The sequence below is a fragment of the Oncorhynchus kisutch genome, unplaced genomic scaffold, assembly GCF_002021735.2.
Source record: "Oncorhynchus kisutch isolate 150728-3 unplaced genomic scaffold, Okis_V2 Okis07a-Okis12b_hom, whole genome shotgun sequence".
Lineage (NCBI taxonomy): Eukaryota > Metazoa > Chordata > Actinopteri > Salmoniformes > Salmonidae > Oncorhynchus > Oncorhynchus kisutch.
The window spans coordinates 4595376-4622287 of NW_022261984.1; the positions used below are offsets into that span (position 1 = coordinate 4595376).

At 44.2% G+C, this 26912-nt stretch overlaps 1 protein-coding gene across 2 annotated transcripts in view; it reads right to left on the reverse strand.

Annotated features, from left to right (window-relative positions):
- Positions 1-4002, reverse strand: part of LOC109879677 (zinc finger protein 638) — a 42660-nt gene extending 38658 nt beyond the window's left edge. Inside the window, exon 1 of one of the 2 annotated variants that reach the window (XM_031815027.1) lies at positions 2122-4002. In XM_031815027.1, coding sequence (XP_031670887.1) covers positions 2122-2213 — 92 coding nt within the window. In that variant the 5' untranslated portion in view covers positions 2214-4002. The remainder of the gene's footprint in view (positions 1-2121) is intronic. The other variant, XM_031815028.1, reaches the window with a different exon arrangement.
- Positions 4003-26912: the final 22910 nt, after the last annotated feature.

A 26912-nucleotide genomic window follows, 5' to 3' on the forward strand; every position in this document is an offset into this window, starting at 1 on the left:
TGCCACACCTATATTTTGGGAGTTTCTCAGATTCTTCTCGGCAGACTCTCTCAAGCTCTGTCAGGTTGAATGGGGAGCAATTTAATCAATTTTAGAATAACATAGTAACATAATAAAATATAGAAAATGCAAAGGGTCTGAATACTTTCCGAATGCACTGTATATGATCTGGATGTGGTACTGCTGACGTCAAACACTTCTCCAGTCATGGTTGGGATCTGATATTCTGCGCAAGACCAGACGTTGGGCCAATGTCATAGACCTAACATCAACCAATTCTCAAACGATTTGGGGCTAAATTCCAGCTAAACTTGGAGAGGACACTACTTACAAAAAGTGTGCTACCGATGAAGAGCTACAAAAGTAAGCAAATTGCTGTATCAGACTGCAAGATAGGATATAAGGTCATTTCACATTTGTGTTGCTTTCATATTTACTGCTACTTCACTCAATCCCGTTTTACATTCCCTGAGACCAACCAGAATTGTTTCCTTGGCCACATATTGCAAGATTTTCATAAAACACATGTGCTTTCTTGTTTCTGCATCACTACATTTTGCACGAGGCAAAAGAGTAGCTTTGCTTCAATTAGCTAATTCGGTGCAGGGCTGTAGTGCTGCCTGAGTACACCGGGGCTGTAGTGCTGCCTGAGTACACCAGAGCTGTAGTGCTGCCTGAGTACACCAGGGCTGTAGTGCTGCCTGAGTACACCAGGGCTGTAGTGCTGCCTGAGTACACCAGGGCTGTAGTGCTGCCTGAGTACACCAGAGTGTCGCTCAGCCACTTCTCACAATGGTGCTCATTTAGTCAAGTTAGATCAAAACTGAATCAATGTCTTGGAAGATCACATAATGATCAGTTAGTATTCTACATAACACAACCATAGTACACCGTTACTGTCACACCAAACACACCACCATATGTCTTATCAGACGTTAGGATGGTTAGCTGAATAGTCAAAAAAAGAAAATATCATACGCGGCCAAAACTGTGAATGTCCTGCAAAATCATCCTGTTGTCCCACATCTGGATCTTTTATTAAATGTGGTCACGGTACTAAAACTGTTTTTCTGCCAGTCTGTTTACTTATTTACCCCCCTTGTCCTTCATCACCGACTGACTGGTTTGGCTGTCAGTGGTCTCATTTACTGTTATGTGATGCGCCTCTGACTGTGCACTAAGCATTTACTGACTTAAGCCGTTGGATGGGGCAACATTAGGAACTTACTGTCTGTCGGACTGACAATAAAAGGGTGATGACAAGTTGAAGCCTATGGGGACTGCTCCTCGGCTCGCAGCTGTCTGCAGTAAATAAAAACATCTAGTTCACGACATACCACCCTACAACTGTTCAAAACAGCCCAATGTTTGTATTACAATTACGACAGCCAGAGCCATGCTAAATGTTATATATATAAATATATACATACAGTATTTGTCATTTCTAAACAGAAACAAGAAAAGACTTAAATAAAAGAAAAGCAGTACATTAAAAAATTACTTAAAAAGTTGGTAATAAACCACCCCGTCAACACTTTACACCACTTTATGGAAAAAGGTTTGGGCTAAATTTGACCTGATCACTTTGATAGAAGATTCAGCAGGAATTCCACAAAGTATTACTCTAGTAGTTGAGTTAAAGTGTTGCACTACCACAGTCAGTGAGTATAGAATTACTAGCTGAGTCACAGTACGCCGACCCGGCGCTGTCAGCCAAGTCACTGTACTCAATTATTTTGTGGCTGTATTAGCGACTGTGCAAACTTCATTCTTTCAAGGATCAGAAATGAATCAAGTACCAGTTGTGATTGGTAGTAAAGGTAGCAATAAAGGTAGAGTAGTACTGGTAGTGTTTCATTCTAGACCACAAATAAACAAGACCATCTAAAAGAAGACCATCTAAAAAGCTGTGCTGGTATTCAGCACAAATGCCATCCCACAACAAACACGTGTACACACGCCTAAAGCAAACGGATGCCTGCATTATTTACAGAGCGCACCAAAACAGCACCCCCCCCCCCAGATCCCTTTACAATGCACTTCACCCATTTGACCCTGAGTCCCCTTACCCTTCACCCCCTGTACTATATCCTCTGACCCCTGAACCCTGACCTGACTCACTTGTTGCCTGGTTTTGTCAAGGCTGTGCAAGCTAGAGCTCTCTGCTGCTGGCCCATGTTCTGGACCAGGTTCTTCTTATTGTTCTTCTGCATCTCCTGGCCGGACTGGCTGGGACTCACAGACCAATGGGTCCAGATCCCAGTGAAAGGCTGCAGTTAATACTTGTCTATAATGACTACAGGCCGATCCAGGACAGGTCCAGTTAACACGGGTCTATAATGACTACAGGCCGATCCAGGACAGGTCCAGTTAACACGGTCTATAATGACTACAGGCCGATCCAGGACAGGTCCAGTTAACACGGGTCTATAATGACTACAGGCCGATCCAGGACAGGTCCAGTTAGCACGGGTCTATAATGACTACAGGCCGATCCAGGACAGGTCCAGTTAACACGGGTCTATAATGACTACAGGCCGATCCAGGACAGGTCCAGTTAACACGGGTCTATAATGACTACAGGCCGATCCAGGACAGGTCCAGTTAGCACGGGTCTATAATGACTACAGGCCGATCCAGGACAGGTCCAGTTAACACGGGTCTATAATGACTACAGGCCGATCCAGGACAGGTCCAGTTAACACGGGTCTATAATGACTACAGGCCGATCCAGGACAGGTCCAGTTAACACGGGTCTATAATGACTACAGGCCGATCCAGGACAGGTCCAGTTAACACGGGTCTATAATGACTACAGGCCGATCCAGGACAGGTCCAGTTAGCACGGGTCTATAATGACTACAGGCCGATCCAGGACAGGTCCAGTTAACACGGGTCTATAATGACTACAGGCCGATCCAGGACAGGTCCAGTTAACACGGGTCTATAATGACTACAGGCCGATCCAGGACAGGTCCAGTTAACACGGGTCTATAATGACTACAGGCCGATCCAGGACAGGTCCAGTTAACACGGGTCTATAATGACTACAGGCCGATCCAGGACAGGTCCAGTTAACACGGGTCTATAATGACTACAGGCCGATCCAGGACAGGTCCAGTTAACACGGGTCTATAATGACTACAGGCCGATCCAGGACAGGTCCAGTTAACACGGGTCTATAATGACTACAGGCCGATCCAGGACAGGTCCAGTTAACACGGGTCTATAATGACTACAGGCCGATCCAGGACAGGTCCAGTTAACACGGGTCTATAATGACCACAGGCCGATCCAGGACAGGTCCAGTTAACACGGGTCTATAATGACTACAGGCCGATCCAGGACAGGTCCAGTTAACACGGGTCTATAATGACTACAGGCCGATCCAGGACAGGTCCAGTTAACACGGGTCTATAATGACTACAGGCCGATCCAGGACAGGTCCAGTTAACACGGGTCTATAATGACTACAGGCCGATCCAGGACAGGTCCAGTTAACACGGGTCTATAATGACTACAGGCCGATCCAGGACAGGTCCAGTTAACACGGGTCTATAATGACTACAGGCCGATCCAGGACAGGTCCAGTTAACACGGGTCTATAATGACTACAGGCTGATCCAGGACAGGTCCAGTTAACACAGGTCTATAATGACTACAGGCCGATCCAGGACAGCTGTAGACCCAGGCAGATCAAAGTAATAGTAATCCGTATAGCTGTCTTCAGAATCTTGAGTCTTCAGAATCTTGAGTCTTCAGAGTCTTCAGACAGAATTAGATTATACGGGAACACATGTTCGTCTTGTTGTAGTTGAATTGTCCAGCCTCTGAGGACATTTAGAACAAAAGAGGTAAAATGAGAACAAACAACGTTAGTTCATGGTTGGAGAACAGAGATTTCCGTCTGCAACATTTCCGTTGAGAAAAATCCATGTGCAACCAAAGCAGTTCATGATGAAGTGACCATGGTTCGCTGTTGGTCCCGCTTCCTTGCTTGGTCTCTCTCGCTCTCTTTGTTAATGTCCCTCTCTCACTGGCACTCATTCACTCCCTCTCCCTCTTTCTCCCCACCTCTCTCATTCCTCACTATGTCACTCAGTTTGCTCATCTTCTGTCAGTCGTTTGTCTGCCCCATGTTTCCTCACCCACAACTGTCTCCACTCTGTTTCTCTCTCCAGTCCCTCCCTCCCTCCCTCCCTCCCTCCCTCCCTCCCTCCCTCCCTCCCTCCCTCCCTCCCTCCTGTTCACACTCTCAGCCCCCAGCTGTTTTACGTAGCTCTGTTGACACAACCATACATACGATACAGAGCTCGATGGAAACTAATAAAGACCCAATGCTGACCCCGTGTGTAAGCTTAGTACAGGGAACCTACCCAGACCAATCCAGACCCTCTACTGCATCCTCATTCTATAATCACAGACACATAGCCATCACTTTATGTCCTCATGTGACAAAAAGCTGCTGGACTGGTGGCTACAAAGGGGCAGCCAATGTGGATATGTTGAGGGGATTCCAGGTCAAGCAGAGGGCTAGGGGACCTTAACCATGTGAAAGTGAAGTATCGTCTTCCAGCCAGACAGCTGAGTCAGAGGTACAAGTGCATCAGCCAGGCTGACAGAGCATGGAGGAAGAGGGGGCCTCACACCAGCCAGGGGAGGAATGCCCTGATGCACTTCCTTGGTCTGGGGGTGGGATGGTGGGATGCGGGGCATTGGGAGGAAGGGGCATGTGGAGGAAGAAAGGTGGGGCTACGGGGGGCTTCTTCAGGGTAGTCAGCTGTCACAGTGTTGGGTTGAGAGACAGGGAGGGGGTGAAAGGGAGATGGATGTCCTAGCTAAGGTCTTCCCCTCACTCACTGTGTAGAAGCTATTACCAACACACATTAACACTTTCTATATAGGCTACATAGTACTAACACTTTCTATATAGGCTACATAGTACTAACACTTTCTATATAGGCTACATAGTACTAACACTTTCTATATAGGCTACATAGTACTAACACTTTCTATATAGGCTACATAGTACTAACACTTTCTATATAGGCTACATAGTATTAACACTTTCTATATAGACTACATAGTACTAACACTTTCTATATAGGCTACATAGTATTAACACTTTTTATATAGACTACATAGTACTAACACTTTCTATATAGGCTACATAGTATTAACACTTTCTATATAGACTACATAGTACTAACACTTTCTATATAGGCTACATAGTACTAACACTTTCTATATAGGCTACATAGTATTAACACTCTACTATTATCTTTAAAGAGTTTTTTTTTTAATGATGAATACATGACATAAAAATGTTTCACTTGTTTCAGAAATAATGTGTGTTTAAATGTAGAATGTACAAACCTACACTGTATTCGCTATGCAATTGCAGAGCGATCCAGAATAAAAACAGACTAATACTGTGTATGTCTGAAGTCCATATGATTTGATTATGTAAGGTGAAAGAGTCAGCCCTTGCAGGTGAATGGGTTAACCTGTGGCTGGGACAGACAGGGTGCTGAGTAATATGAGTTATGATGCTTCCATTTCTGCTCAGGCCGCGAAATGCAAATCATTGAGTAAGTTGAAATTGCATCTCTGTGTGTGTGTGTTTGTGTGTGTGTGTGTGTTGGTGCATGTGTGTGTGTTGGTGCATGTGTGTGTGTGTGTGTTGGTGCATGTGTGTGTGTTGGTGCGTGCATCTTATGCCTTTTGGTTCATCTGTGTTTTGTTCATTATATGTTTTGATAGGATTTCTAGTCAAATAAAATGACCTGCTGTCAACTAATCATTCAATGGTTCTCAATTCATGAACGCCCACAGGTGTGTATTTAAATAACACGTGTCTTGTTGAGAAGAACACAGGTCAAGTGGCTTCGGCAAAAATCACTCATGCATTTTTTCTTCCATCAGGTTGGACTCATCCTTCTGCAGGAGAGAGAACCACAAATATCACAAGGAAAGCTCTGATTTACTGAAACAACTAAGGTAGGTTATAATACATTATAACCTGTTACCTTCGGCTAACCGTTTTACATCTCATGTTGTCATTCAGACTTTCTGAGACAATGCACAATACTTTGACTGACATGACAACAGTAGACCTACGTATATCTAAGTATTTTATATGTTTGTTGACATCAGTATATTGCATCAGTATTTTGCCAACAACATATTAAAACATATTAAAAATATTAAAGTCATAACTTGTCATCTCCCCTCTCTCATATCTCAGGGGGCTAAGATATTGTTCCACAAGGATGAATGCCTCTTCAGGAAACCACACACACTTCAGCTGGAATGTTTGCATTAACAAGGGCTATGTTGGGCCTGTGCTTACTGGTGCTGTCCAGTCCATGTGCTTCCTCCTGGGGATGCCAGCCCTGGTCTGGTGCCTCTGGCTCTCCCTGAGTGGAAGTCTCTCTGGAGGTCTCAAACCCACCCAGATCTTCCCTATTAACCTGTTTGCAGTGGAGCTAGTGTTCTGTGTGGAGGGTTTCTTTGAGGTGGTCAACAACCTCACCCAGAACATCATGTTGCAGCAGGCTAGTTATTTCCTCTATGGCCTCTCCTGGATCTGCAGGCCCCTGCTCCAGAGCTGCATCTGTGTGGAGAGATACCTGGCGGTGGCCCAACCTGTGTCTTTCCTCAAGTACAGACTCCGGAGGTACAGGGTGGTGTGTTCAACCACGGTCTGGCTGCTGTCACTCACGTTTGCATGTTCTCCCATCTCTTTAGTTGGTTATGAAGAAACCTCAGGTTATGTGCTCAGTGGTGTATATTGCCTTGGGTTGGCAATCATTTCTCTCTGCTGCTTCTTCATCCTGCGTGTGCTGAAGCAGCCTGGTCCAGGAGAGGTGGAGGGGGGCAGACGGGGAGAGAAGAAACAGGGGACAACAGATCCACTTAAGATGAGAGCTTTTGAGATCATCTTAACCAACCTGGTGATCATCGTGGCGAGCTCCATTCCGGTGGTTGTTGGTTTGGCCACCCTTTCATCCAGTCTTAACTACAACTGCAATGTCATCAACATTTTGGTGATTGTTAACATCTTCAGTGTCCTGGTCTCACCCCTGATGCACCTCTACAGAGAGGGAAAGCTGCCATGCCGAAGAGGGACAGAGACACAGTAGACTTACAGGTGTGGGCACTATTGCTAGGAGATGATAAAGCATTTTGTTAAATACGCATTGAATTAAAATTCTTCTGTCAATACCACGGCGCAGCCTAACTTCATAGTGCCTGCAACTGTGCCTGCAACTGTAGTTTAAACATACAAAGACATGGCAAAGATGTAGAAGGATTTGTGTACTATTTAATTTGATAAATAGTTTTGATTGTTTTAATGTGGTGACCTGTAGCAATAGAGTGTTTGTTAGATACATTGCATAAGCTTAACAATTGTTGTTAAATGGGCAATCAAACAACAAAGTGTCAGAGTCCCTACCATTGTTTTTGTAAAAAGCTACTTTTAATTGATAGACAGAGCTATGGATGCCAGGACTGACCAGCCATGATATCAAAATGATCGTTTTCATCAGGTTTTTAGATGTTGGTTTACATTGATGTTGTTTTTTATTTTACAAACAAAGGAGTTACACAAGCTCTTATTTTAGGTTCTGATAGGGAATGACAGTTGAACTAAGCTCATGAGGCATTTCTAAGTAATATATTTCAAGATCCAATGGGAATATATCATTCATTTGAAAGTCCAAGAATGGACGTCCCAAAGGCAGATTGCCCCTTTAACTAAAGCGTCATCACTTGTGAATGTTTGTTTGTTTTATTAGTTATACAATTAGTATCAGGACAGGGTGGCTAGATTGGAGATTAGGCCTATTCATTTAGCATTATTACTGGTCCAGAGGATGGAGGGATGAAGAGAAAGGGTACAAAAGGAGGGAGGGCACAGATCATCCTGCAGACTTTGATGCTGAACTACTCTCCTACGATCATCAGGGCTATTCTTCAGGATCATATTTATTTGAGATCATTCAGGTGTATTCTGACCCCCATTTACTTTCTCCTTCAGGGTGTTGGGTAGCTTTACTCAGCCCCTCCTCTACCTCCATAGGGCTGGGAAACTGCCCTTTATCGGGGGTTAAAGAGAAGCATAACCACTGTGGGGGCATGGTTGTCTTTCATTTCTTAGGTTATCATTCTGTTCCATTCCTTTTAGTCATGCTATTTTGAGGTCTTGACATTTGTAGTAAGTGGTTTCTGGTTAAACTAAACAGTGTGAGAAGTGGGGAAGAGGATTAAGGGGTTGATTGGTGTGAAATGTTCATTGTATTTGTCGTTGTATAGCCGTTAATGTAGGTGAAATTAGGGAGTTACATTGTGAGATTTTACTATCAACTCATGTTCACCATTCCAACTTATTCCTGACTGTTTTGCTTGGTTTGACAAAATGTAACCCCAATAACATATACTACTATTTTCACTTTGCTTAGTCATATTTGAACTGGTATTACGTCCTGTATAGCAGTTGCTCCTCTACTTCAATGTGATGTTCTATATCAACTGAATAAAAAGGCAAATGCAACATGTAAATTGTTGGTACCATGTTTCCATACACAGAAAATGTTTATTTCTCTCAAATGTTGTGCACAAATTTGTTTACATCTCTGTTAGTAAGCATTTGATCCTTTATCAAGATAATCCATCCACCTGAGAGGTGTGGCATGTCAAGAAGCTGATTAAACAGCATGATGCTGGGGACAATACAAGACCACTCTATAATGCACAGTTTTATAACACAACACAATGCCAAAGACGTCTCAAGTTGAGGGAGAGTGCAATTGGCATGCTGACTGCAAGAATGTCCACCAGAACTGTTGCCAGATAATTTAATGCTCATTTCTATACCATAAGCATTTAACGTAATTTTTTTAAATTTGGTAATACGTCCAACCGACCTCACAACCGCAGACCAAGTGTATGGCATTTTGCTGATGTCAATGTTGTGAACAGAGTGTCCCATGGTGGCTGTAGGGTTATGCTATGGGAAAGCATAGGATTCGGACAATGAGTGATATGAGTGGTGATGCCTCCATTTCTGCTCAGGCCAAAATGCTAATCCCTGAGCAGGTTGAAATTCCATCTGTGTGTGTGTGCAAGCATCTGCATTTTGTAGATCTGGTTGAAGACTCAGTGCAATAGGCTTCACTGCAGTACCTGGTTCGAAACCAGGCTGAATCACATCCGACCGTGATTGGGAGTCCCATAGAGCGGCGTACAATTGGCCCAGCGCCGTCCGGATTTGGCCGTGGTAGAATTCTAAGAATTTGTCCTTAACTGACTTGCATAGTTAAACAAAGGTTAAATAGAAAAAAATACATCTTTATTTTGTTCCTTCCTGATACATTTAGATTTCTAGTCAAATAAAATGGTGTTCAATTCACCCACAGGTGTGTGTATGTAAATAACACGACACGTGACTTGCTAGGAAGAACACAGGACAGAGAGCTTTGCATGAAATCACTTATAGATGTAGGTACATTGAAGAGAGAAGGAGAGAGAACAGTTGCGCGTCAGGGTACGAGTTACACAAAAAAAGAGGGTGTTTTCTTTTCCATTTAAACATCACTGAGTATATTATCTCCTATTCATGTCTTAATTCAGACTTTCTGAGACAATGCGCAATGTTGTTATAGACAACGGTAGACCTATGTATATCAAAGTATTTTTAGGAATATTTGCATCAGTATATTGTATCAGTATTTTGGCAACAATATATTAAAACATAAAGTCATGAAACTTGTCATCTCCCCTCTCTCTCATATCTCAGTGAGCTCGGATATTGTTCCACAAGGATGAATGCCTCTTCAGTAAACCACAATTACCTTGACAACTGGGATGTTTGCTTTGACCACGGCTATGATGGGTCAGTGCTGTTCTTTGCTGCCCAGGCTCCGTGCTTCCTCCTGGGGACGCCATCTCTGGTCTGGTGCCTCTGGTTCTTTCTGAGTGGAAGTCTCACTGGAAGTTTCAAAACCACCCAGGTCTTCCCTATCAACCTGTATGCAGTGGAGCTGGTGTTCTGTGTCCAGGGTCTCCTTAATGTGGTCAGCTTCCTATTCAACCAGAATATCATTTTACAGACCAGCCCCAGGCTGGTCCTGGGGCTGGCAGCTGACAGGCTGGTCCTGGGGCTGGCGGGCTGGTCCTGGGGCTGGCTGCTGACGGGCTGGTCCTGGAGCTGGATGAGGGTCAATCTCATCCTCTTCTTCCAACTCACTGTCAGACTCCGAATTGACAGAGACATCCTCATATTCTGAAGATTATTCCAAAATTTAAGACACTCCTTCCAGAGCGTTTAACAGAGAATGTACTTGTGGTTTTACTTAATTCTCCGTACTGGCCAATGATTACAAGAGCGATTCTGATCCAACCATTAATTCATACATTGTTGTGCCCCATTGTTGTGCCTGAGAGGATGGAAGTTCAATATGTAGTTCAATGTAATAGGCTAATGTTAACAGGTTAACGTTGCCCAAGAATGGAAGTTAGGCTAGCGAGCAAGCATTCTAGCCAGGTAGCCTAGGACAACAAAATAAATAAAAGCATGTACTGTATGGCAGATTGATAGATCATTTCCTCAACATGCAAGAGAGGAGGATGGCATTGGTGTTTCTCTACAAGTAGGGTGAGTCAACATGTTTTTCTACTTGCACGAATGAGCACGTATCCCCCAGACACACACAGAAATCAGAACCATGGACAGCCACATCATATTAGGCTTATGTTGATTGGACTAAATTAGACTAAGCAGAGGTGATTTGATGATGTTGAAATGTTGAAGTCGAAATGGTGGTTGAATAGTGGAGGCAGCTCCTGTTTTCTATGCCACGTGTGACTACTCTCTGTGGTTCTAAATCAACAGTTGTTTAGTGGTCTGAAAATGGGGGGAATAAATGTACTTGCTTGACTATGCTGTAGGACATGGAACTGTCTGTTACTGTACATGCAGTACATTAGGAAAGTATTCATATCCCTTGACTAAGCTGTAGGACATGGAACTGTCTGTTACTGTACATGCAGTACATTAGGAAAGTATTCATATCCCTTGACTATGCTGTAGGACATGGAACTGTCTGTTACTGTACATGCAGTACATTAGGAAAGTATTCATATCCCTTGACTATGCTGTAGGACATGGAACTGTCTGTTACTGTACATGCAGTACATTAGGAAAGTATTCATATCCCTTGACTAAGCTGTAGGACATGGAACTGTCTGTTACTGTACATGCAGTACATTAGGAAAGTATTCATATCCCTTGACTATGCTGTAGGACATGGAACTGTCTGTTACTGTACATGCAGTACATTAGGAAAGTATTCATATCCCTTGACTATGCTGTAGGACATGGAACTGTCTGTTACTGTACATGCAGTACATTAGGAAAGTATTCATATCCCTTGACTATGCTGTAGGACACGGAACTGTCTGTTACTGTACATGCAGTACATTAGGAAAGTATTCATATCCCTTGACTATGCTGTAGGACATGGAACTGTCTGTTACTGTACATGCAGTACATTAGGAAAGTATTCATATCCCTTGACTAAGCTGTAGGACATGGAACTGTCTGTTACTGTACATGCAGTACATTAGGAAAGTATTCATATCCCTTGACTATGCTGTAGGACATGGAACTGTCTGTTACTGTACATGCAGTACATTAGGAAAGTATTCATATCCCTTGACTAAGCTGTAGGACATGGAACTGTCTGTTACTGTACATGCAGTACATTAGGAAAGTATTCATATCCCTTGACTATGCTGTAGGACATGGAACTGTCTGTTACTGTACATGCAGTACATTAGGAAAGTATTCATATCCCTTGACTATGCTGTAGGACATGGAACTGTCTGTTACTGTACATGCAGTACATTAGGAAAGTATTCATATCCCTTGACTATGCTGTAGGACATGGAACTGTCTGTTACTGTACATGCAGTACATTAGGAAAGTATTCATATCCCTTGACTATGCTGTAGGACATGGAACTGTCTGTTACTGTACATGCAGTACATTAGGAAAGTATTCATATCCCTTGACTATGCTGTAGGACATGGAACTGTCTGTTACTGTACATGCAGTACATTAGGAAAGTATTCATATCCCTTGACTTTTTCCACATTTTGTTACGTTCCGGCCTTATTCTAAAATTGATTAAATATTTTCCCCCCATAATCATTCTACACACAATCCACCATAACGACGAAGAAAAAACCCTGTTTTTATACAATTCTGCTAAAATAAAATTGAAATATCACATTTATATAAGTATTCAGAACCTTTACTCAGCTTTTTTGAAGAACCTTTGGCAGCGATTACAGCCTTGAATCTAATTGGGTATGACACTACAAGTTTGGCACACCTGTATTTGGGGAGTTTCTCCCATTCTTTTCTGCAGATCCTCTCAAACTCTGTCATGTTGGATGGGGAGCATCGCAGCGAGTACAGCTATTTTCCGGACCCTCCAGAGATGTTCGATTGGGTTCAAGTCCGGGCTCTGGCTGGGCCACTCAAGGACATTCAGAGACCTGTCCCAAATCCATTCCTGCATTGTGTTGTTTGTGTGCTTAGGGTCATTGTCCTGTTGGAAGGTGAACCTTCGACCCAGTCTGAGGTCCTGAGTGCTCTGGAACAGGTTTTTATCAAAGATCTCTCTCTACTTTGCTCTGTTTATCTTTCCCTTGATCATGACTAGTCTCCCAGTCCCTGAAAACATCCCCACAGCATGATGCTGATTGGTGGAGTGCTGCAGAGATGGTTGTCCTTGCTCAAGTTTGGCCGGGTGGTCAGCTCTAGGAAGACTCTTGGTGGTTCCAATCTTCTTCCATTTAAGCATTATGGAGGCCACTGTGTTCTCAGGGACCTTCAATGCTGCAGAAATGTTTTGGTACCCTTCCCATGATCTGTGCCTTGACACAATCCTGTCTTGGAGCTCTACGGACAAATCCTTTGACCTCATGGCTTGGCTTTTGCTCTGACATGCACTGCCAACTGTGGGACATTAAATAGAAAGGTGTGTGACTTTCCAAATCATGGCCAATCAATTGAATTTACCACAGGTGGCCTCCAATCAAGTTGTAGAAACAATTTCGAGTCTCGTAGCAAAATGTCTGTATATTTATGTATATAAGATATTTCTGTTTTTCTAAATACCCAATTACCCATTCGCCGCTACTGCTTTCAACACTACCCACCTGTGGCCCAGTAAATTATGGCCTGCAGACGGTGCAGGATGGACCCTAGGGTTTTGGCATACTACTCAGCACGTGGTGGTAACGCATTCCCAACATCCCAGCGTGTGGATTATTCTTCTACATTAGTGTACCAGGGAGTTGCAGCACCGTGAACATTGCTGCATATATCATACATGCAGCATATTCCACTGGAGTACGTATTGTGGAGAATATACAGAGCCTTAGGTGCATTATGCAGCAGAAGACCAGATCCTGGGCTTCCTCCTGTCAGTGTACCCCTCTCCAACAAGTTGCGTGGAAAACATGGGACAGTCATATGGAGAAAAAGCAGCAATAAGTTGTCTTTTGGACACCGACACTGTTGCCACGTGTTACTGTGACCATTCGGTGTGACTATATTGCCGCTCCAGCCATGGCACCTTTGTCGGGGACGGTTGCGACTGAGACCTCGGCCCCCACTGGACCTCAGCTGCTATGGAGACTGAGCCCAAACCAGATGTCATTCCTGATTCCCCTTCCACTGCTGTGGAATCTGGGGGACCCCCTCCCTGGCTCGGGTGGCCTATGCGATTCCAGCAGCAACTCCATGCGGTAGTGAGCCTATGTTGCTGACTAGACCACCAGTAGCCAGAGCTACCTGGTGAGCCGTAGCCAGCGACAGAAGCCCTGTCTACCTTTGACTCTCAGCCTGTTCCTGCACCAGAATCAAATCAAAATCAAATCAAATCAAATGTATTTGTCACATACACATGGTTAGCAGATGTTAATGCGAGTGTAGCGAAATGCTTGTGCTTCTAGTTCCGACAATGCAGTAATAACCAATGAGTAATCTAACCTAACAATTCCAAAACTACTAACTTATACACACAAGTGTAAAGGGATAAAGAATATGTACATAAAGATATATGAATGAGTGATGGTACAGAACGGCATAGGCAAGATGCAGTAGATGGTATCGAGTACAGTATATATTTTTATTTATTTTTATTTCACCTTTATTTAACCAGGTAGGCTAGTTGAGAACAAGTTCTCATTTGCAACTGCGACCTGGCCAAGATAAAGCATAGCAGTGTGAGCAGACAACAAAGAGTTACACATGGAGTAAACAATTAACAAGTCAATAACACAGTAGAAACCAAAGGGGGAGTCTATATACAATGTGTGCAAAAGGCATGAGGAGGTAGGCAAATAATTACAATTTTGCAGATTAACACTGGAGTGATGAATGATCAGATGGTCATGTACAGGTAGAGATATTGGTGTGCAAAAGAGCAGAAAAGTAAATAAATAAAAACAGTATGGGGATGAGGTAGGTGAAAAAGGGTGGGCTATTTACCAATAGACTATGTACAGCTGCAGCGATCGGTTAGCTGCTCAGATAGCTGATGTTTGAAGTTGGTGAGGGAGATAAAAGTCTCCAACTTCAGCGATTTTTGCAATTCGTTCCAGTCACAGGCAGCAGAGTACTGGAACGAAAGGCGGCCACATGAGGTGTTGGCTTTAGGGATGATCAGTGAGATACACCTGCTGGAGCGCGTGCTACGGATGGGTGTTGCCATCGTGACCAGTGAGCTGAGATAAGGCGGAGCTTTACCTAGCATGGACTTGTAGATGACCTGGAGCCAGTGGGTCTGGCGATGAATATGTAGCGAGGGCCAGCCGACTAGAGCATACAAGTCGCAGTGGTGGGTGGTATAAGGTGCTTTAGTGACGAAACGGATGGCACTGTGATAGACTGCATCCAGTTTGCTGAGTAGAGTGTTGGAAGCCATTTTGTAGATGACATCGCCGAAGTCGAGGATCGGTAGGATAGTCAGTTTTACTAGGGTAAGCTTGGCGGCGTGAGTGAAGGAGGCTTTGTTGCGGAATAGAAAGCCGACTCTTGATTTGATTTTCGATTGGAGATGTTTGATATGAGTCTGGAAGGAGAGTTTGCAGTCTAGCCAGACACCTAGGTACTTATAGACGTCCACATATTCTAGGTCGGAACCATCCAGGGTGGTGATGCTAGTCGGGCATGCGGGTGCAGGCAGCGACCGGTTGAAAAGCATGCATTTGGTTTTACTAGCGTTTAAGAGCAGTTGGAGGCCACGGAAGGAGTGTTGTATGGCATTGAAGCTTGTTTGGAGGTTAGATAGCACAGTGTCCAAAGACGGGCCGAAGGTATATAGAATGGTGTCGTCTGCGTAGAGGTGGATCAGGGAATCGCCCGCAGCAAGAGCAACATCATTGATATACACAGAGAAAAGAGTCGGCCCGAGAATTGAACCCTGTGGCACCCCCATAGAGACTGCCAGAGGACCAGACAGCATGCCCTCCGATTTGACGCACTGAACTCTGTCTGCAAAGTAATTGGTGAACCAGGCAAGGCAGTCATCCGAAAAACCGAGGCTCCTGAGTCTGCCGATAAGAATATGGTGATTGACAGAGTCGAAAGCCTTGGCAAGGTCGATGAAGACGGCTGCACAGTACTGTCTTTTATCGATGGCGGTTATGATATCGTTGAGTACCTTGAGTGTGGCTGAGGTGCACCCATGACCGGCTCGGAAACCAGATTGCACAGCGGAGAAGGTGCGGTGGGATTCGAGATGGTCAGTGACCTGTTTGTTGACTTGGCTTTCGAAGACCTTAGATAGGCAGGGCAGGATGGATATAGGTCTGTAACAGTTTGGGTCCAGGGTGTCTCCCCCTTTGAAGAGGGGGATGACTGCGGCAGCTTTCCAATCCTTGGGGATCTCAGACGATATGAAAGAGAGGTTGAACAGGCTGGTAATAGGGGTTGCGACAATGGTGGCAGATAGTTTCAGAAATAGAGGGTCCAGATTGTCAAGCCCAGCTGATTTGTACGGGTCCAGGTTTTGCAGCTCTTTCAGAACATCTGCTATCTGGATTTGGTTAAAGGAGAACCTGGAGAGGCTTGGGCGAGGAGCTGCGGGGGGGGGCGGAGCTGTTGGCCGAGGTTGAAGTAGCCAGGCGGAAGGCATGGCCAGCCGTTGAGAAATGCTTATTGAAGTTTTCGATAATCATGGATTTATCAGTGGTGACCGTGTTACCTAGCCTCAGTGCAGTGGGCAGCTGGGAGGAGGTGCTCTTGTTCTCCATGGACTTCACGGTGTCCCAGAACGTTTTGGAGTTGGAGCTACAGGATGCAAACTTCTGCCTGAAGAAGCTGGCCTTAGCTTTCCTGACTGACTGCATGTATTGGTTCCGGACTTCCCTGAACAGTTGCATATCACGGGGACTATTCGATGCTATTGCAGTCCGCCACAGGATGTTTTTGTGCTGGTCGAGGGCAGTCAGGTCTGGGGTGAACCAAGGGCTGTATCTGTTCTTAGTTCTGCATTTTTTGAACGGAGCATGCTTATCTAAAATGGTGAGGAAGTTACTTTTGAAGAATGACCAGGCATCCTCAACTGACGGGATGAGGTCAATGTCCTTCCAGGATACCCGGGCCAGGTCGATTAGAAAGGCCTGCTCACAGAAGTGTTTTAGGGAGCGTCTGACAGTGATGAGGGGTGGTCGTTTGACTGCGGCTCCGTAGCGGATACAGGCAATGAGGCAGTGATCGCTGAGATCCTGGTTGAAGACAGCGGAGGTGTATTTGGAGGGCCAGTTGGTCAGGATGACGTCTATGAGGGTGCCCTTGTTTACAGAGTTAGGGTTGTACCTGGTGGGTTCCTTGATGATTTGTGTGAGATTGAGGGCATCTAGCTTAGATTGTAGGACTGGCGAGGTGTTAAGCATATCCCAGTTTAGGTCACCTAACAGAACAAACTCTGAAGCTAGATGGGGGGCGATCAATTCACAAATGGTGTCCAGGGCACAGCTGGGAGCTGAGGGGGGTCGGTAGCAGGCGGCAACCGTGAGAGACTTATTTCTGGAGAGAGTAATTTTCAAAATTAGTAGTTCGAACTGTTTGGGTATGGACCTGGAAAGTATGACATTACTTTGCAGGCTAACTCCGCCCCCTTTGGCAGTTCTATCTTGACGGAAGATGTTATAGTTGGGTATGGAAATCTCTGAATTTTTGGTGGCCTTCCTGAGCCAGGATTCAGACACAGCAAGGACATCAGGGTTAGCAGAGTGTGCTAAAGCAGTGAGTAAAACAAACTTAGGGAGGAGGCTTCTGATGTTGACATGCATGAAACCAAGGCTTTTTCGATCACAGAAGTCAACAAATGAGGGTGCCTGGGGACATGCAGGGCCTGGGTTTACCTCCACATCACCCGCGGAACAGAGAAGGAGTAGTATGAGGGTGCGGCTAAAGGCTATCAAAACTGGTCGCCTAGAGCGTTGGGGACAGAGAATAAGAGGAGCAGGTTTCTGGGCATGGTAGAATATATTCAGGGCATAATGCGCAGACAGGGGTATGGTGGGGTGCGGGTACAGCGGAGGTAAGCCCAGGCACTGGGTGATGATGAGGGAGGTTGTATCTCTGGACATGCTGGTAGTAATTGGTGAGGTCACCGCATGTGTGGGAGGTGGGACAAAGGAGTTATCAGGGGCGTGAAGAGTGGAACAAGGGGCTCCATTGTGAACTAAAACAATGATAACTAACCTGAACAACAGTATACAAGGCATGTTGACATTTGAGGGAGACATACAGCGAGGCATACAGTAATCACAGGTGTTGAATTGGGAAAGCTAGCTAAAACAGTAGGTGAGACAACAGCTAATCAGCTAGCACAACAACAGCAGGTAAAATGGCGTAGACTAGGCAACGGGGCCAACAGATAGAACAAACAAGCAGAATGGAGTACCGTGATTAATGGACAGTCCAGCGTGCATCAGCTATGTAGCCAAGAGATCAGTGTCCAGGGGGCAGCGGTGGATGGGGCAGGGAAGCTGGCCTGGCGAGTGTTATCCAGGTAAAAAAAAAAAAAAAACTAACAATGACTAAATAGCTTGTAGCTAGTTAGCTGGTTAGCTTCTGGAGGTTCTTGAGTGTGTTCTAAAAATAAATAAATAAATAAATAATAGCGATTCCGTATCACATTGGGTGAGGCAGGTTTCCGGAAGGTATAAACAAATTAAAAGTCAAAAGAGATAGAAAGTAAATATGGGTCCGGTGAGCGTTTGAGACGCGGCGATTCAGGCGGTTAGCAGGCCTGTGCTAACAAGCTAACAGTTTGTAGGCCCGGGCTAGACAAGGTAGCAGTTAGCGGGCCGGAGCTGGACAAGCTAGCAGTTAGCAGGCCGAATTAGCAAGCAGGGAGATAGCGAGGGCTAGAGAGTTAGCCTTTGGGGGACGTCGCGATGGGGTGAGTCTGTTTATTCCTCTTCATGCGATGACATCGGTAGACCGGTCGTGGGCCCGGGTATTGTAGCTCAGGAGTATGCTACGGTGGTAGCGCAAGTGCTACGGCCGGGCTAGCTTCAAGCTAAGTGGGTGGAAACGCTAGCCAGGAGTAATCCGAGGTTGCGGTTTAGCTAGATAGCTAGTTGCTGAAAAATCCAGCTGAAAGATGTTCCGTTTGCGGTGGGAATCCGGGGATGAAAAATAAATAGGTCCGTTGTGCTCTGGTTAAAGTCGCGTTGTACGAACAGGCGAGAGCTTTCCGAACTACAGGTTAGCTGATGACCGGTTAGCTGGAGACCGCTAGCATACCCGCTGGTTAGCTGGCTAGCTTCAGTTGAGGGGTCCCGAAGTAAATATAAATACTTTAGGAAAAATAGCTACATTGGGTGAGTCGGGTTGCAGGAGAGTATTTGGAAGCTTAGGGTTTGGCAAAATGTTTTCAAAGAGATATGTGGAGAAAATATGTAAAAAACGAAAAATAAACGATATATACAGGGACACGACAGGACAGGACGACCTACTGCTACGCCATCTTGGAGAAAGTGTACATATACATATGAGATGAGTAATATAGGGTATGTAAACAAAGTGGCATAGTTTAAAGTGGCTAGTGATACATGTATTACATAAAGATGCAGTAGATGATAGAGTACAGTATATACATATACATATGAGATGAATAATGTAGGGTATGTAAACATTATATTAAGTAGCATTGTTTAAAGTGGCTAGAGATATATTTTACATAAATTTCCATCAATTCCCATTATTAAAGTGGCTGGAATTGAGTCAGTGTGTTGGCAGCAGCCACTCAATGTTAGTGGTGGCTGTTTAACAGTCTGATGGCCTTGAGATAGAAGCTGTTTTTCAGTCTCTAGGTCCCAGCTTTGATGCACCTGTACTGACCTCGCCTTCTGGATAATAGCGGGGTGAACAGGCAGTGCTGCTATCTGCGATGATTTGTCCAGCCTTGATCTGGGCCCACACCACTGTCACCAGCTACTGACAGTACAGCTTCAACTGACCCAGCCACAGACCTGGTTCCCATTCGGGGTGTCCAGGATGCCTCTCTCCAGCATGCACCACCTGACCCACCTCCAGTCCTTGTCCTGCTAATGCTGGACTCAACCCACGATGTGACTGAGCCGACACAGCGGCCTCACCAGTGCTGACCACACAGAATTCGCCACCCAGTGTCATATCCCAGGTGCACTACCTATTTCTGCTCTGTGGTCCAAGTTGATCCACCATCTTCCCTGGACTCACCAACACCTCCTCCTGATCTGGCCCTGACCCTGGGTCTACTCTTAGGGCCTGATTCGGGGCCTTCTCTGGGACCTCCTCTGGTTCCTACACTGGGGGAATTGCCTGTCTCAGTTGGGGACCACCGCAGCCATTACTGCTCTCCTCTGCTTGGGCACAGCCTGCCTCTGTGAGGGAACCACAGCCGGGCCTGCTCTCTGCTGCTGGGGCCTTTATTAGTATGGGAACAACAACCACCATTGCCTGTTCTCCTCTGCTCGAGTAATGTCCCGCTTCATTAGGAGAGCTTATGCACAGGCCTTCTCTCCTTACAAGGTTTGCACTGCACTTCTCTTTACAACATACTGTTCTAATGTTTCAAAGGAAAAAAACATATCTCACCTGGAAATCGCATCTACAGCAAACTGCTAAAATTTGCAAGAGCAGGCACTCGTCCAGCACTCATCCAGTTGAAATGTTACTTGTGATTTAGTAACTTTGATTACCAGGTGGTGCCGTTTCAGAAAAAAAGATGAATTACATCCAACTACGTGAATATTTATAATTCACTTTAAATGAAATAATCGCGTGTGAGCAGACCAAGTAATTTGGTGTTACTCTAAAGTGGAAAGGTGGAATAAACGAGTCAGGAGTAGGTTTCCTTAATTGAACAAAGTTCTCTATTGTGGGATTTCTTTCAATTCAAACATAGCTCATTAGTACAATCAGTTGTGCTTAATTGCCTCTGATCACCTTGAATCTCATGGCTGGCTGGGCTTTTAGTCGTGAGCCCAGCCTGCCCTCTGGTGGTCCTTCCACACATGTCGCTCTTTATCATAGAACTAAGTGTGCCAGGTTGTTTTATGGGAACAGCTGAGATGTAGTGTTCTATAAGGTGTAGCTACATCAACGATTTTAATTGGCTTATGCAGATTTTGAGACAGATGTCTCAAAACATTTCGCAGGTCTGGACCCAATCATTTCAAACCGTGAATACACTGGAATACGATCACATATGGTATGGACCCAATCATTTCAAACCGTGAATACACTGGAATACGATCACATATGCTTCTCTATTGATGTGTGGCAATACCTGCTAACAGATTTCCTAAAATAAAATGATTTTGATTTGATTTACTGGAGATTGTATTTCTTTATGTCAAACAATAGCTAAAATATAAACTAAGCAAAAAAAGAAACCTCCTCTCACTGTCAACTGTGTTTATTTTCAGCAAACTTAACATGTGTAAATATTTGTATGAACATAACAAGATTCAACAACTGAGACATAAACTGAACAAGTTCCACAGACGTGACGAACAGAAATGGAATAATGTGTCCCTGAACAAAGGGGGGGGGGGTAAAAATTAAAATTAAGAGTCAGTATCTGGTGTGGCCACCAGCTGCATTAAGTACTGCAGTGCAATTCCTCCTCATGGACTGCACCAGATTTGCCAGTTCTTGCTGAGAGATGTTACCCTACTCTTCCACCAAGGAACCTGCAAGGTCCCGGACATTTCTGGGGGGAATGGCTCTAGCCTTCACCCTCCGATCCAACAGGTCCCAGACGTGCTTAATGGGATTGCGATCCGGGCTCTTCACTGGCCATGGGAGAACACTAACATTCCTGTCTTGCAGGAAATCACGCACAGAACAAGGAGTATGGCTGGTGGCATTGTCATGCTGGAGGGTCATGTCAGGATAAGCCTGCAGTAAGGGTACCACATGAGGGAGGAGGATGTCTTACCTGTAATGCACAGCGTTGAGATTGCCTGCCACGACCACAAGCTCAGTCCAATGATGCTGTGACGCACCGCCCCAGACCATGACGGACGCTCCACTGTCTCACAGTACAGACATTGCAATTTATTGCCCTGGCCACAACTGCGGTCCTCATGCCTCTTTGCAGTATGCCGTGGGCACGTTCACACAGATGAGCAGGGACCCTGGGCATCTTTCTTTTTGGTGTTTTTCAGAGTCAGTAGAAAGGCCTCTTTAGTGTCCTAAGTTTTTATAACTGTGACCTTAATTGCCTACCATCTGTAAGCTATTAGTGTCTTAATAACTGTTCCAAAGGTGCATGTTCATTAATTGTCTATGGTTCATTGAACATGCATTGGAAACAGTGTTTAAACCCTTTACAATGAAGAACTGTAAAGTTATTTGGATTTTTCCGAACGATCTTTGAAAGACAGGGTCCTGAAAAAGGGACGTTTCTTTTTTTTCTAAGTTTATAGTAATATTTATCTTATTTTATTGAGGAACCCTTACATATACTGTATTCACTACTACTAATTAAAGAGAGATCCGGAATCCAAACAGACCATATGATTTGATTATGTAAGGTGAAAGAGTCAGCCCTTGCAGGTGGCTGGGTTAACCTGTGGCTGGGACAGACAGGTGCTTAGTGATATGAGTGATTATGCTTCCATTTCTGCTCAGGCCGAAATGCAAATACCTGAGCAGGTAGAAATGGTATATTTGTCTTTCTGTGTGTGCGTGTGCGTGTGTGTGTCTTCTTGTGTGCATGTGCGTTCATACAGCATATGCATTTTGTACATCTGTGTTTTGATAGGATATACAGTCGAATAAACTACAGTGGTGCTCAGTTCATCACTGCCCACAGGTGTGTATGTAAATAAAACAACACGTGACTTGTTAGGGAGAACAGAAGACAGAGAGCGTTGGCTAAAATCACTCACACATCTAGGCGTTATTCCATCAGGGTAGACAGCCTTCAGCAAGAGAGAGAACCACCAATATTGTGAATCAAGGTCTGAGTTACCAAAACTATTAAGGTAGGTTATTTTACATTTTAACTGAGTATATCAGGCTAATTGTCTTAACGCTCCTTTTCAAGTTTTCATTCACACTTTTGAGACAACGCACAACGTTTTTACAGACAAAGTAGACACATGTATATCAAAGTATTGTTAATTAATAATTGCATCAGTACATTGTATAAGCATACTGCCAACAATATTTAAAACATAACGTCATGAATCGTGTAATCTTCTCTCATATCTCAGTGGGCTCGGAGATTGTTCCACAAGGATGAATGACTCATCAGGAAACCACACTTACCTTGACACCTGGGATGTTTGCTTGGACCAGAGCTATGTTGTGCCAAAGCTTTACCATGCTGCCCTGGCCCTGTGCGTCCTTGTGGGGATGCCAGCTCTTGTCTGGTGCCTCTGGCTCTCTCTTAGTGGAAGTCTCTCTGGAGGTGTCAAACCCACCCAGGTCTTCCCTATTAACCTGTTTGCAGTGGAGCTGGTGTTCTGTGTCGAGGGTCTCCTTGAGGTGATCAGCTACCTATTCATCCCGAAGGCTATAATGTTACGTCAGACTGTGCATGTCCTGTATTACATCTCCTGGACCTGCAGGCCCCTGATCCAGAGCTGCATCTGTGTGGAGAGATACCTGGCGGTGGCCCAACCTGTATCTTTCCTCAAGTACAGACTCCGGAGGTACAGGGTGGCGTGTTCAACCACGGTCTGGCTGCTGTCGCTCGCTTTTGCATGTTCTCCTATCGATTCAATGTTTTATGATGAAACCTCAGGTTATGTGCTCATTGGTGTCTATTGCCTTGGGGTGGTTGTCATTTCTCTCTGCTGCTTCTCAATCCTGCGTCTGCTGAAGCAGCCTGGTCCAGGAGAGGTAGAGGGGGGAAGAGGGGGAGAGAAGAAACTGGGGACGACAGACCCACATAAGATGAGAGCTTTTGGGATCATATTAACCAACCTGGTCATTATCTTGGCGAGCTCCATCCCTGTGGTTGTTGGTTGGGCCACACGATCATCCAGCCTTGACTACTACTGCAATGTCTATCCCATGTTGCTGATTGTTAACATCTTCAGTGTCATGGTCTCACCCCTGATTCTCCTCTACAGAGACGGAAGGCTGCCATGCCGAAGAGGGCCAGAGACAGCGTTAGACTTACAGTTGAGGGCAATAGTTCTTTTAGCAAAATCTATCGCTAGGAGATAGAGCCTTGTGTTAATAAATGCGCATTGAATTGACATTGTTCTGCCAATTCCGCTGCACAGCCTAACTTCTTAGTGCCTTGCAACTTTAGTTGAAACATACGAAGACACAGCAAAGGCTTAGAAGAATTGACATTTTTATTTGATAAAAGGTTTGAATTGTTTTAATTTCTTGGCATGTAGCAGTAACATTTTGTGAGATGCATCATATCAGCATTACGAGTTGTTGTTAAAAGGGCAATCTGCAGTTCAAACAATAACAAAGCATATTCCCCACCACTATTTTTGTAGGATCGGACTGGAGAAAGTCTCAAATTCATAGACAGAGTTATTGGTGCAATGACTGACCAACCATGGTGTCAGGTTTTACCCATGTTTAGAGGCTTCACAGTTGTTTTTTTACATGTATGTTGTTTACAAACAAGGTTAATCTCTTATTTTGGTTTCTGATATGGTATGACAGGTGAACTAAACTCATGAGGATTTTCTAAGTAATAACAGATATAACCTGGGATGGCTAAATCTGGAAATTCCTTTGGTATTTATTAAGTAAGTAAATCATCTTTTAGTTTGCTTGCACCTTATGAAACAATCTTCAAAATGTTCTTAATTCTAATGTTTTGGTGCCTCTAAGGGAATACAGAAAGCTGATTGAGGACCTTATTGTTGATGAGGACCTTATTGTTGATGAACGTGTTTATCTTTACACCCATATCTTTCTTTCTGCTTGAAATGTGTATCTATAGTTTGATGTGTAAATTCTCTGTAATTGATGTATTCAGGGCTCATCTGGTCCCAGTTTGAATCCCTGATTAAATAAACATTAAAATAAATGCGTTTAAATGTCCAAGAATTGTAGGTAAGAATTGCATATTGCCCCTTTCACTAAAGCTGCATCACTTGCTCAGCATTTATATGATGCAATTAGTATTAGGACAGTGGGGCTGGATTGGGGATTGAGTATATTTATTCAAAGAAACAATATGATTGTACTGTCACATACAAAGAAGAGATGCAGTAAATTGTTTTGTTTTACAGGGTCAGCTACAGTAGTACGGTGCCTCTGGTGCAAATTAGGGTTAAGTGCCTTATTCAAGGTCAAATTAACAGAATTCTCACCTTGTCGGCTCAGGTATTCAAACCAGCTACCATTTTGGTTGCTGGACCAAAGCTCTAAATTCTGTTTCACCTTATAGCATTAGCGTTTGGCATTAGCATTAAGCAATAAATTATCTTTCTGTTCATATTATGATCCACTTTGAATTTACAGTGAATTCGGAAACTTTGACTGTCAATAAGAGTATATTTAAATGTATTGAGTGACTGTGCATACTATTTGGCTGATGTTGTCAGCATTACACATCATTCTCATCCATACATTTATATGTACATATTATTATTCATTCCTTTACACTTGTGTGTATAACGTAGTTGTGAAATTGTTAGATTACTTGTTAGATATTACTGCATGGTCGGAACTAGAAGCACAAGCTTTTCACTACACTTGCATTTAACATCTGCTAACCATGTGTATGTGACCAATAACATTTGATTTGATTTCTAGCCCTGACACATTCCTAGATAGCCATCAGGCTTCATAAACGCTGGATAGCAAACGTGGACCCCCCCTGACGTAGACGTTGACTATTTTAATGTCACTCAATATAGGCTAGTCTAGATGAGTATCATTATTTTCTGAGCACTCTTCACAGCATATTGTAGGAGCTAAATCATAACACTTCGAGTAGAGATGCTCATTCTTCCCCGATAAGAACAAATCACAGAAGGTACAGTGTAAACTCTTGTCTTTAAAAACCACAGTATCTTGAATCAATTTGTAATAATAACATTGTCTATCTCTGAGTATTTAATCACACTTCCTGTGATGACAAGACTTGCATTTTACACTGTGTTATCGCAGCTCTTCCTATTATCCTGAGATTAAAGTAACAGAGGAAATGCAGCAATGAGGGAACCAAACTCCTCTTTCCCCCGATCCTGTCAGGTTTAACCACACCGGGGCATTTGACTATTATGACTCCTGGTACTGGGTGTGGCCCACCTGTCTGCCAGTCTACCTGGGAACTGAGGTGTTCAACTTCCTCCTGGGCCTGGTCACCAACACCTGGTACCTGTGACTGGTGGCTGGTGGCCCGTCGGTGAAGCAGGATATCTTCACCATCAACCAGTCTGTCATGGAGCTTCTCTACTGCCTCTACTCACCTCTATTGGTCACCAACATCCTCTTCATCAAACATTTTACCCTTCATTCTGCCAGGGGGTAGATATATTGTCTTGGTCACGGTCGGATGGTCCCTGTTCCAGTGATGCATCTGTGTGGAGAGCTTCCTGGCTGTGGTCCACCCTGTGGTCTTTGTGTGATCGTGAAATGGTTGCTGACACTCTGCCTACTTGTGTTAGAGTTCTACCCAAGGAGCCATCTGATTCAATGCCGGTATCGTTGCTGGGATCCTGTTCATTGACATGGACACCAGTCTTCATACTGAGGGTTCTGAGCAGGTCCGGTCAAGGGGATGGAGGGAAGGAGAGAAAGAGTGAAAAAGAGGAAGGAGGGAACATTATGCCTCATATACTGTCCAGATCATCCTGTTAACCTTGATGCTGAACTACTCTCATACGATCATCAGGGTAATCATTCAGGATACCTGAAACAAAAAAGGATTATCCTAAGGGGACAGCCACAGAACCCCTTTTTTTCCCCTTATAGGGGAATGGTTGTCCTGCAATTCTTGCGTTATCATTCTGCTCCAAATATGTTAATCATATTGTTCATGTCATTTAGAGGTTTTGACCTTTTTAGTAAGTGGTATTAAACTAAATATATCCATTATATTGGTCCTTTTATATCTGTTAATCTAAATGAAATAAGGGAGATACATTGTGATATTCTACTATGTTACATGTACCCCTGAGTCCAGGTTGGTATGGAAGTTGATTCTCTACTTCTGAGTGGTGTTCAATTTTGAAATGTTTCGCTGTATTTTTAAAAGTGTGTGGATGTCTGTCACTTGTGATTACAGCATGTCATCACATACATTGGGGCAAAAAATTATTTAGTCAGCCAGCAAATTGTGCAAGTTCTCCCACTTAAAAAGATGAGAGCGGACTGTAATTTTCATCATAGGTAC